Source organism: Cyanistes caeruleus, chromosome 6, assembly GCF_971803275.1.
Source record: "Cyanistes caeruleus chromosome 6, bCyaCae1.hap1.1, whole genome shotgun sequence".
NCBI lineage: Eukaryota > Metazoa > Chordata > Aves > Passeriformes > Paridae > Cyanistes > Cyanistes caeruleus.
The window spans coordinates 9,302,688-9,314,490 of NC_141706.1; the positions used below are offsets into that span (position 1 = coordinate 9,302,688).

The 11,803-nt window shown below is 50.9% G+C and overlaps 1 protein-coding gene across 1 annotated transcript in view; it reads left to right on the plus strand.

Annotated features, from left to right (window-relative positions):
* Positions 1-4,973, plus strand: part of ABTB2 (ankyrin repeat and BTB domain containing 2) — a 112,058-nt gene extending 107,085 nt beyond the window's left edge. The window contains exons 15-17 of the mRNA XM_023928748.2: positions 1,315-1,383; positions 1,796-1,909; positions 3,188-4,973. Coding sequence (XP_023784516.1) covers positions 1,315-1,383; positions 1,796-1,909; positions 3,188-3,385 — 381 coding nt within the window. The 3' untranslated portion in view covers positions 3,386-4,973. The remainder of the gene's footprint in view (positions 1-1,314; positions 1,384-1,795; positions 1,910-3,187) is intronic.
* Positions 4,974-11,803: the final 6,830 nt, after the last annotated feature.

Sequence of the window (11,803 nt, forward strand, 5' to 3'; positions counted from 1 at the left end):
GCGGCACCATTTTCATGCTTTGCTAAGCAAAAAGTAACTTCTTTATAGCAGGTGCATTGCCAGGCTTCCTGTTAATTCAAATCAGATGATCAGAAATCAGTAGTATCCCTGTCAAGAAAGGCTCAGAACTGAGAACTGTGCTGTGCTTTTATGACATTTCCATATTTAGTGGAGGAACGGGGGGATGTGAAGTGAAGAATAGGTGGTATAGCTGTTTCACTAAAGGGCTGAGGCTGAGGCTTTTTTTTCCTCTTTTTATAAGCAAACAAACCTGGTCTGTTGGTCAGCAGTGCTGTTATCTCACTAGAGGGAAGTAAGTTGACCATAAGAACATCTTTGTTCTGCTTGTAAGGGGCTGTACAAGTTTTGTGTTGGATTTAGGTGGCTTCCAAATTTTGCAGCTCAAGGCACAACAGAGAAGACTCATGTAACTGAGTATTGAAACAAGCTTTCTTAACAGCATTTGTACATCAAAAAGTTTCTGAAGATAAACTTGTGCTTAAGTGGAGAGAGAGAGACAAATTAGAAAGAACTGAAGCAGTGAAGTATGTCACAATTTGATGGTAAATGCAGTCAGATGGGTTAAGGAGAGGCAGGCACAGGTAGGGTGGAGAATGTTGAGCCACCGGAGATGTGTGTCCTGCTCAGGACTCTGCCGGGAAGGGCATTGCTTTCACTTAACTCTATTACACAAATAAGGCAGTCTTACTAGAAGCAGCTTAGTTTTGTTCCCAGCCCTGTTAGGAATGGCAAGCAGAGCTTGCAAACCCCACACAGCACCCAGGACACTTCTGTTCCCACACCAGATCCATTCCCTCCCCTGACACTGCTTGGGCTGGGGGTGGGCACATGCAGATCAAAGAGCAGGAGCTGCCTCTTGCTCTCCCTGCAAACAATTAATGCCTTTTCCTCCGGGCCTGGTGAGGGACTGGAAGCTGATTAGAAGCCCAGCAGGGGAGGCAAGTGGCTGGGAGGTCCCCGGGACACTCATGCTGGGCTTGCTGGCAGCTCCGCGCGTGACCGGCCTGCCAGGCTTCGCCAGCCCGGATCCGAGACAAGGACAGTGGTGTTGCTCAGAGACACGCTGTCACCTCAGCCCAAAGTCCCCAGCAGGGCTCTTTTCAGGACCCAAGAGAGAAAGCACTGTTAGAAAGCAGCAGATTTGCCATGCTAGGGAGTGAAAAGAAAGCCACCAGTGGAGGTGAGAGTTGGCACAGGACACGATTCCCATCTGCTCAGGAAGGAGAGCACAGCCATCAACGGCCCCTTATGACTGCAGTGATAACTCCATGCCTGGCCTTCTTCCCATTCCAGATGCTGATGCAGTATTTATACTATGGAGGGACAGAATCCATGGAAATTCCCACCACTGATATCTTAGAGGTGAGAGAGCTTTTTCTTCCAAGTCTTGCCAAGTGTGCTGGGGCATAAATCAGAGTTGAAAGGCAAAATCCAGGAGCTAACAGCAGGCTCCCATTCAATTCAGGAGCATACTTAACGCTTGGAAATGAGCTTAAAAGTTTCAAAACATCACTGCTTGGTGTTTCTGTGTCGTGGTGACAGAAAGGAGAGCAAATATGCTTGTGGGGAGCAAATATGCTTGTGCTCTTGCTAAGAGGGGAAATGCGTCAGTCTGTCACTTCAGCGTGGAGCGGCCTTTTTGCTGCTTCATCAGGACTTGGCCATTAAAACAGGGAGTCAGAGACTCTTCAGAGAGGAAATTATCTGTCCTGTTTGCCTTGCCCAGGCCTTTCAAGCCTCATGATCTCAAATAGCCTCTCTCTTGTCCCCATAGCTGCTGTCGGCTGCCAGCCTGTTCCAGCTGGACGGCCTCCAGAGACACTGTGAAATCCTCTGTGCCCAGACCATCAGCATGGACAACTCTGTCAACATCTATAAATATGCAAAGGTAGATCCAACCCTCTGGTTTGAGAATCTCACTGAGCAGCCAGTGTGCTCCTGGTGGTAACTAAAAAGCCAATGTGGACACCCTCCCCCCCAGCCCCAGCACGAGGGAGATGATTCCCAGCTCCAGGCTGGAAAGTCGCACAGAGCCCTGGTGTTTTCTTGTCTGAAGCAATCATGGATGAAATGGATGGGGGATCCCTGCAGAGTAGGGGAGAACTGTCTTAGCAGGCTGATACAGCAACATCAGCAAATCCTGAGGGATTCAAATCCTGGGAGCAGCAGGGGCAATTGATCACAGCACAGCAACTACAGAATAAACCCTTTCCTAGCACCCCTGCTGCTAGAAAATATTCTTTTCAGCTCCAAAAGGAGCATAAAGTCTGTTGTGTGACAGATATGCACCTCTGTAGCAGATAACCTAAATCAGAGAAATACTCTGCCCTTCCTGGAATTTTGCAAGATCAAATCCCTTAAAGACAAGGAGAAAACTGCACAGAGGGCTGGATATTATTCTTTTTTTTACTGTCTGTGTAGTGCCCCACTGATGCTTCTCAATTTCTCTCACATTGAGCTGGTTTCTTTCAGACCTAAAATTTAACAGTGTGCAGTGGTAAAGAGGGGAAACAGCATTCCCTACTGGCCAATGTGTACTTTTCCTTAAATTATTATTCGCACTAAATTCCCAGGAAGAGGCTGTGTGTGGACAGAGCTGCTTAATATTGAACTTGAGTTCTGTTGTTCTCGTAACTGATCCTGAAGCAAAAGGATCCAGATCCCAGCCAGAAATCACCTTGTGGTGGTTCAGGAGTGCAGCATCCCTGTTCCCCTGCATTCAGCCCCTCCTTGTAGGGATGAGGCTCCCGTCCTGTGACCCGTGTCCTGATTGCCCCGAGCCCTGCTCACCATCTGCCAGCACAGCGGCGTTGTTGTGTGTTGTGGCTCAGCCAAACAGGTACCTTAGCCACCTCATCAGCCAGCTGCTCTGCTGTGGGAAGGGAAGGAGCTGGAGTGCAGGCCAGCAGCCCTGCCAACAGCAGGCCAGCAGGGGAAGGAATGGATAAAGCCTGGATGCCTCCCTGCTCACGCCTGGGCCTGCAAAAAGCACCAGGAGGAATGATCAGGCAAAGTCCTGCCTTCAGTGCTTTCCCACTGTTACTCCTGTCTTTTAATGTTTCCTAAGAGACAAAAAGGAAAAAAAGCATTAGAAATGAGAGGCTCAGGGGTGTAATTTAGGTCTCTGACATACAGAAGGGGTTAATAATCCTGCTGTCTTCCTCAGATTCACAATGCACCAGAACTGGCCTCTTTCTGCGAGGGCTTCTTCCTCAAGCACATGAGCTCCCTCCTGGAGCTGGACTCGTTCAAGCAGCTCATCTACGGCAGGAACAGCAAAGTGCAGGGCCTGGACCCTCTGAGGGACCTGCAGGCAGCCCTGGCTGGCCGCCTGCACTCCGTGTACGTCACATCCAGGGTGTGAGGCAGGACCGGCGCCGGCAAACCGCGGTGGAGCGTCACTGGGGCTGTTTGTCTTCTGCATCTTCCTGAAAGTGCCCTGGAACAGGCACCCCTGCTGCTGAAGGAGGGGGAGCTGGCTTCTCTGTGCTGCTGCTGCTGCCCCAGGAACAACACTGTCACACAAACAACACTGCCACAGCCCAAACCTCAGCTGAGGGTGCAGGGGGAGAACCCGAACCACAGAGATGAGCGCTGCCCTTTCCATGAGCACGGCACCAGGCTGTGCAGAGAGAGGCAATTGAACTAAGCCCAGCACTAATATGTGGGCTTAAGTTCATCCACACAGATGTTTTCCCTGTAAAAAGGCTGCCTGGAAGGAGTTTCCTGATCCTAAAGCCCATCCCACGAGCCATCTGTCTGGACACAAAGTACTTCCCCTCAGTAGTACCAGCATCTGTACATCACAACAGACCGATAGAAACTTCCCCCAAAACTGTTTGCACCTTGAGAGAGCGGTTTTGTATGTTCAAAGCTCAGTAGAAGCTAATACTAACACTGAAATTACTCACTCTTTAAGCTTAATATGAAGAGCTGAGTTGGGGCAGGGAGGGGAGAGTTGGGGGTTTGAGTGTTTTTAAATACAGTTTCACTGTGCCAGTTGTTAATCTAGATCTGTTGTGAGGAGAAGGAAAAAGACTGTCTGCCCTTTTGCTGTCAAGGTCTGATAGTGTCAGTCAGTCATTTTCACCTTAAAAGCCTGTTTCTGAACACTACCTGTGAGACCTGACATCACAAAAGACACTTTGTAGAAGGCTCAGGTGTAGCAGGAGCTTAGCACTGGGCTGAAAAAACTGCCCAGTTGCAAAAACAGCAATAAAAGCCTTCCCTGGCCTCCCAGAAATGTCCAGCTCAGTGGTTTGTTCTCTCTCTGGAGCTGGTTGGGATTAAGGAAAGACCTCCAGCTATTCCCACTGAGTTTTGCTAAGCACCCACCAAATACCATTTGCCAGGATGCTTCCATTTGTTGTAGATGGGTGAACAAGGGGAAACCAAGTTTTCAGTGGAGAACTATTTATTCCTCATTAGAAATTCAACAATTTATTCCCATTGTATTTAAACACAGTGGAAGGAGGAGGCTCAGCTGGGCCCAAGCTCCAAAGCACAACACAGACACACTTTAGATATAGGGAAGGAGAAGGAACCACCAGCATCTCCCAGCAAATCCATCAAAATCTGACATGGCCTTGTTCCTAAAGGATTTACACAGAGGCAAATTGCATGCATGGATAAGGATTTTTAGTCAGCTGACAGACAGGTTGGTCAGGGCACACTCCCTTTGTGCTCTATGTACACATCTGCTGAACATCACCAGCTCCAATAACCCTATTTATTACAGAAAGCCATACAGAGGGGTCAAAATTATCACTGAGAAATGCCACAGAAGGCTTTATTTTGGAAAGTATTTTCAAGTAGCTGCTCCAGCTATCTGTACAAATATGTAGGTCCTCTTTTGTTGCTGTAATATTACAATGCTTTGTTTAATTGTACATTAATGTTGTCATTTATGTAAATGTACCAGGATTTTATTAACAACATAATTTTAAAATACAGAGGTGCTGTTATTTATTCTGTTCCTCTAACAGAAAAAAAACCACAAAAACCAACAAACCCCCAAAAAAAACAACAAAGATTTAAAGACATTTATGTGGAAAAGGCTGTTGCAGTTGAAGCATTTTAAAATGGTTTTGGTGTAAATATACCTAAATTTAGGGATACAGAGGCATTCATTTCCCCTTCCTAGGCTCAGACATTTTTGTGAAGTTAAAAAGTTTAACTTGCATTTTTCCCTAGCTAGAATAAGATTACCTGCTTTCCAGCAGAAAGCAGCAAATGCTACCAAAAAATCCCTAATTCCAGGCTTCTTCTCTGCAGTAGGAAGAGCAGTGAGGGTTAAAGCAAGTCTTATGCAGAGGTACTTAAAAAAAAAAGCAGGTGATCCTTCCCTTCCATGTCACCTCAGGATCCCAAAGGCCAGAAAGGCTCGGGTTGGTGCTCTGTGGGAGGAGCTCTTGGATGTCAGAGCACAGGACTCATCCAAGAGGTAAGAAGTACAAAAGCTTAAGGGCAAGAATTTGACCCAGAAATTTATTTTTTTTTCTTTTTTTCTCCTTATTTGGAAACCTGCCAACATAAACAGTAATTTGTTCTCAAGAATCATGGAATACAAACTTCAGATTCCCTTTGGAGCACTTTAATAAGTAGGCAAACAGAAATTCCTTGTGAAACCAGTTGTACACTGCCTGTATTTTATAGAGTGCTGCCTGGGGAGCCTGAGAAAGTACCAAAGTACCGGAGCAGTTGCCCAGGGTTGGGGAAGCACAGAACTTTGCTAGCCATAATGACATCATTCCAGGGAGCAGAGGAAACAAACATCTGCCTGAACAGGCTTGATGATTTCCAGCCTGAAATAAAGCCTTTTTTGCTCTCTAATAAGGCTTTGCACAGCAGGCAGACCCTGGCTAATGCAGCAGCAGCACTCACAGGCCCTTTGCCCTCTCCAAATGCTGCCTGGGCAGGCAGACACTGCTTCCTGCACCTGCCGCAGCGACACGGCCGGGGGACACGCAGGGAGGAGGCAGGAGACTCCCCTGAGGAATGGGGCAGCAGGCTGCTGTCACACTGCTTGTGGCAGGGGAGAGGGCTCCAAAGCTGCATCTGCCTCCCCAAAGGGCAGGGTTGGAGCCTGAGGAATCCATTAATCCTCACAGTGTTGTATTTGGCATTATCTGCTCAAGAAAAAGAAGGGCAGAAAAAAGGTGTCTTGTGATAGTGACCAAAAACCACAGCAGAGCGAGGAAAAAGGAGCGACGTAGCCCAGAGCTGGAGTCACCTCAGTGCCATCCCTATTCTTGCTGTTCCAGGCACAGGATTTCACCTGGTGATGTCTCCATGCTTAGCTCAGGCAGGAGGAGATTTCCTGAGTCCCTTTCTAGCTGTCTCCATCCACAGCCCTCGCACCCATGCGAAGCCCTGCGCAGAACGCACGCAGCAGGGCCCTCCCCAAGGCAGGCCTCTGAGTGCCAGCTGCACAGGCAAACAAAAATCCAGCTCTGGAAGGCAAAAACTCTCAAGGGAGTATCTCCAGGGCCCAACGGAGAGGACAGAGCTTCCTCCTGCCCCTTACCCAGAGCTTCCCAGACAGCTCCTTTCTCCCTCACACTGCTCTGGGATGCGAGATCTTCCCTGGTGCTGCTTCCTCCCAGGACATGGCAGGGGTCAGCAGGCTCCAGCTGTCAGAAGAGCTCAGGGCTCTCCGAGCAGGCGGGATGATTCCAGTGACAAGTAGGTCACATCTCGCTGCCACCTGCAGGGAGCTGCTCAGCCAGACGTGGCTGCCACATTTGCCTCCAATTAGCCACAGGACCCCGTCACTGCGGGCAGATTCTGGCCATGGGAGAGGAGGGAGAGATGCTGCTGCAATGGGATCAGCAGTCTGGAATGGTGAGACACCGAGCTGGAGGGTGTGGAACAGGCCGGGGACCGATGTCCCCGGGTGCTGGGATGTGCAGGGACCTGTCCTGTCCCCGCCTGGGACCGGCTCGCACGGCTGAGCTGCCTTAGCCCGGGATTAAGGGCACGCTCTGCAATTAGAGGCACACCCGGCTCCTTCCGGCATTCCCAGCCCCATCTGCACAGGCTTTGGAGAGAGGGAGTGGGGAGGCTGTTCATCCCTGCTGTCCAAGGCCATCTCTTGGCTTTTTGTCATTCTTTCAAATAAAAAAAATTCTTTTCCCAAATGCATCAGGATGTTTTCATCCCTTTTTGGGGGAGAGAAATACACCTAGAAACTGTGGGATCATAGGGATTTCCAGGAAAGCAAAACAAGGACAGAGATGAGGGAAGGAGTTTCCAATTAAAAATTATTTGATGGATGTAGGAATGATTCTTGTAGGTTTTACAACTCCCCTTTTTATTCCTGAAATAATTTAAGATTTTTTTTTTTTCCTTTAAAAAAATCATCTGAATTTTGAGAGGAAACAATGCAAAATCAATGCAGGGAGACATCATGGAATCATCTTGGAATGATTTGTGTTGGAAGCCTCATCCCTGAGCCTGTCCTGGGCTGGCTCCTGTCCTTCAGCCACTCCTTGCAGGTGGACATAGAAGTGATAGAGATGTTCAGGGAATGCTGGTTGGTCTTCCCTGCCTCTGGAATCTGGTCATTAAAAAGACTGATTGACCTCCTCCTGCAGGGAGACATTTAAACAAGAGGTGCCAAAAAGAATTGGAGCTTTTGCACAACGGAGTCTGAAAGAATGCAACTTTAAATCCCCCTGGATTGTCCCAGGTGCAACTTCCATGGACTGGTCACCTTGGCCAGGAGTGTCCAGTCCTGCTGGAAATGCACTGGGGCAGGATGTCATTTTCATTTGATGCTGGCAAAGACCCTGGAAGGACCGGTCTGTGTTTCCAGGACACTAATTCCAAGTGTTCTGTTTTTAGGAATAGCACAGGAGCCTTTCCCTTGCCCAGAGGAGCAGCCAGTGTCTCCTGTCTGGGACAAAGGAGGTGGAAAACACGCTGGGTCAGTGGGAGGGGAATCCATGGGGATGGGAGACTTCCTGCTGCAGTTCCCGTCTCCCTGCAGGCACGGACAGGTGATGCCGGGCAGGACAAAGCGATGCTCCCGGCGCATCCCGGGACCGAGGGGATTTAAACCCCCGGGAGCCTCCCCAGCCTCCTCTGCTCGTTCGGCGCTCGGCCCGGGCTCCTCCGGAGGGGCCCAGGTGAGGCACGGGGGCCTCGGGCTCCCATCCTCTACCTCCCTCTACCCCTCCTTCGTCCTGCCCTTATTCCCTCTTTTCTGCCCCTCCTCTCCCTCCCCTCTTCATTCCCCCTATCGCTCCCGGGGTGCTGGAGAATAAAGCCCAGAGGGCCGGAGCCCGGCGCCCCCTGCCCTCGCTGGAGCCCCCACAGCTGGGGAGCTCGGCGGGTCCCCCCAGGCGCTTCACAAGCACCGCCCGACACCGCCGGGGCTCCGGCTTTCCGCACATCGCACTGGGGCTCCCCAGGGGCGTCCGGGCAAGTCCCGCAAGTCCGAGCTCAGAAATAAAACCCGAGGTTTTTTTCTGGGACCAAACTCCGGAGCGCCGTGGTGGAGCCCGGGGAGCAGCGGGGCCGGGCCGGGGGCACCGGGGGCGGCTGCTCCGGGCTCGGAGGTGAGCGGGGAACGGGGACAGCCCCGAGCAGGGAACGGGGACAGCCCCGAGCGGGGAACGGGGACAGCCCCGAGCGGGGAACGGGGACAGCCCCGAGCGGGGAACGGGGGCCGCGGGGGATCGGTGTCCCGGCACAGGGATGGGTGGGTGTCCCGGCACAGGGATGGATGGGTGTCCCGGCACAGGGATGGATCGGTGTCCCGGCACAGGGATGGGTGGGTGTCCCGGTACAGGGATGGATCGGTGTCCCGGCACAGGGATGGATGGGTGTCCCGGTACAGGGATGGGTGGGTGTCCCGGCACAGGGATGGATGGGTGTCCCGGCACAGGGATGGATGGGTGTCCCGGCACAGGGATGGGTGGGTGTCCCGGCACAGGGATGGGTGGGTGTCCCGGCACAGGGATGGGTGGGTGTCCCGGCACAGGGATCGCTGTCCCGTCAAGGGGAACAAGAGAGGGAAGGATGCAGCAGCGGGAGCTGCGGGGCCCGAGGCATCGCTCTGGGGCGGATTCCAAAATGAAAATTTTGGGATAAAATCTGAATTAATGCGCAGAGGAGAGAATGCACAGTTTGGGGTCAGAATGAGGAGGAGATCGGTGCCCTTCGGAGGGACCAGCTCGGGCTGGCTCGGTGTTGCTGTGAATAATTTGCTTTATGGAACGAGACACCTGAGACTGCCGCGGGAATCCGGGGGTGGAGCCGGGAAGGAAACCTGGGCTGACTGCGGGAATGGGAGTGGGGGTCAGGCGGGGCTTCCCTCGGTCACTGGAGCCACCGCCCTGAAGGCGACGTCTAACAATGATATAAGGGACGTATTAATTGTAGGATTACCAGGATTAATTGTAGGATACATAGCGCTTCTATAGAACGATCGAGTAACGAGATATATGTAAAAAAACCTCCGTCGTCATCCCTCTCCCAGCCCCGCTGCGTTTTCTGGGTCTTGGGGGAAGAGTTTGGGGCTGGACAAGGCTCTCGGGCATAGGGGGCAATTCTTGGGATGTCCTGGGCCGGGTCAGGATTTGGACTCGATGCTCTCTGTGTGTCCCTTCCGGCTCAGGATGTGCTGCGATCCTGCACTTTTGAGGGTGCAATAAAGGGGGTCAGTGGGGTTTTTTCCCGTCAGGCGGGTTAAAGCCGCAGCCACTCCCGGGGACACCGGGACCGGCCCGGGCTGCAGCGCCCGCTGCTGCCGCCCCGTGGGGAGCGCCCGGCACTGCAGCCCGGGACCGGCGTGGAACCGCATCCCGGGAATGCTGGGGCATCCCGGGAATGCTGAAACGTCCCAGGCATCCCAGGGAATCCTGAGGTGTCCCAAGGAATTATGAGGCGACCCCGGACACTCGGCAGCATATCGCGAGTGTGGTTCAGAAAAAGAAAAGTTCTGGGTTAGTGGGAGGATGTTTCTGGAACGGAATTGTGATAGGGGCTGATCATAACCATGGAATCATGGGCTGGTTTGGCTTGGAAGGAGACACAAAAATCATTTACACTCTGTTGTCTGATTCCACAGCAAAGAACATCCCAAACTGCCTCCTCACCCTCATGGACAGCACAAATGTCTTCCATAGCTCTTGTCTGGGAATGGCAATGGCTGGTGGGAACTCTGGCACGAGCACCTGGAGACCAGGTAAGAACAGAAATGGGATCATTCCAGCTGCTGCTGGAGGTGGTTTACCCTTTTCAGGATGTTCCTCTGATTGATGTTTTCACAGGAATTTTCTTGAGCACATTTGAGGGCAATGCCAAGAATATTGAAACAGCTGAAAAACAGTGGAGAAAAAAATGTGTACCTGATCCATTTCTAGTAATTCCAAACTTCTCCCACAATGCCATTCTGGGGAAACCTGATTAAGGGATAAAGATGCAGAGGATGCAGTATTCTAAACCCCCTTTGGCTCTCTGGCACAGCAAACCTTCCAGTAATCCCAGAAGAGCTCTTGGAGAAACTGTGGGATCACAATTCCAGGATTCCCAGGAAAGCTAAAAAAGGAAAGAAATGAGGGAAGGAATTTCCAATTAACAATTATTTGATAGATGTAGAAATTATTCTTGTAGGCTTTACAACTCCCCTTTTTAAACCTGAAATAATTTAAGATATTTTTTTTCCTTTAAAAATTTTTTTTTAAAAAAAGTTTTTTAAAAAAATTGAAAATTTGTTTGAGAGGAAACAATGCAAAATTAATGCAGGGAGACATCATGGAATCATCTTGGAATGATTTGTGTTGGAAGCCTCATCCCTGAGCCTGTCCTGGGCTGGCTCCTGTCCTTCAGCCACTCCTTGCAGGTGGACATAGAAGTGATAGAGATATTCAGGGAATGCTGGTTGGTTTTCCCTGCCTCTGGAATCTGGTCATTAAAAAGTCTGATTGACCTCCTCCTGCAGGGAGACATTTAAACAAGAGGTGCCAAAAAGATTTGGAGCTTTTGCACAACGGAATCTGAAAGAATGCAACTTTAAATCCCCCTGGATTGTCCCAGGTGCAACTTCCATGGACTGGTCACCTTGGCCAGGAGTGTCCAGTCCTGCTGGAAATGCACTGGGGCAGGATGTCATTTTCATTTGATGCTGGCAAAGACCCTGGAAGGACCGGTCTGTGTTTCCAGGACACTAATTCCAAGTGTTCTGTTTTTAGGAATAGCACAGGAGCCTTTCCCTTGCCCAGAGGAGCAGCCAGTGTCTCCTGTCTGGGACAAAGGAGGTGGAAAACACGCTGGGTCAGTGGGAGGGGAATCCATGGGGATGGGAGACTTCCTGCTGCAGGGGAAGACTTGGTCCATGGCAAAAGTGTTCTGGTGAGTGTTCATAGCTGGATGTAGTGCCCCATGTGGAGCTGGAAGCTGGAATTCCAACAGGTTTTGGTGCAGTGTTCCTACTCATCTGCTGCCCAGCTGGGAAGGGAAATGGAGTCAGACACATCATCTGTTACCTGTTACCCAGCTGTGGCTGCCCCATCCCTGGAAGTGTCCAAGGCCAGGCTGGACGAGGCTTGGAGCAACCTGGGGCAGGGGGTTGGAATGGGATGAGCTTTTAGGTACCTTCCAACCAAACCCCTTCCATGGTTCTGGAATAACCCCATCAGATCCTAGTCTGGAAGTGTGACACTTGGGAACAATCACACACTCCAGGTTTTTTAAGCTTGGGCCTCAAAATAAATTTCTGTTAAAAAAGGAAGGCCAGGAATTCTAAATCATTCCCTCTACTTTTTTTTTGGTAATT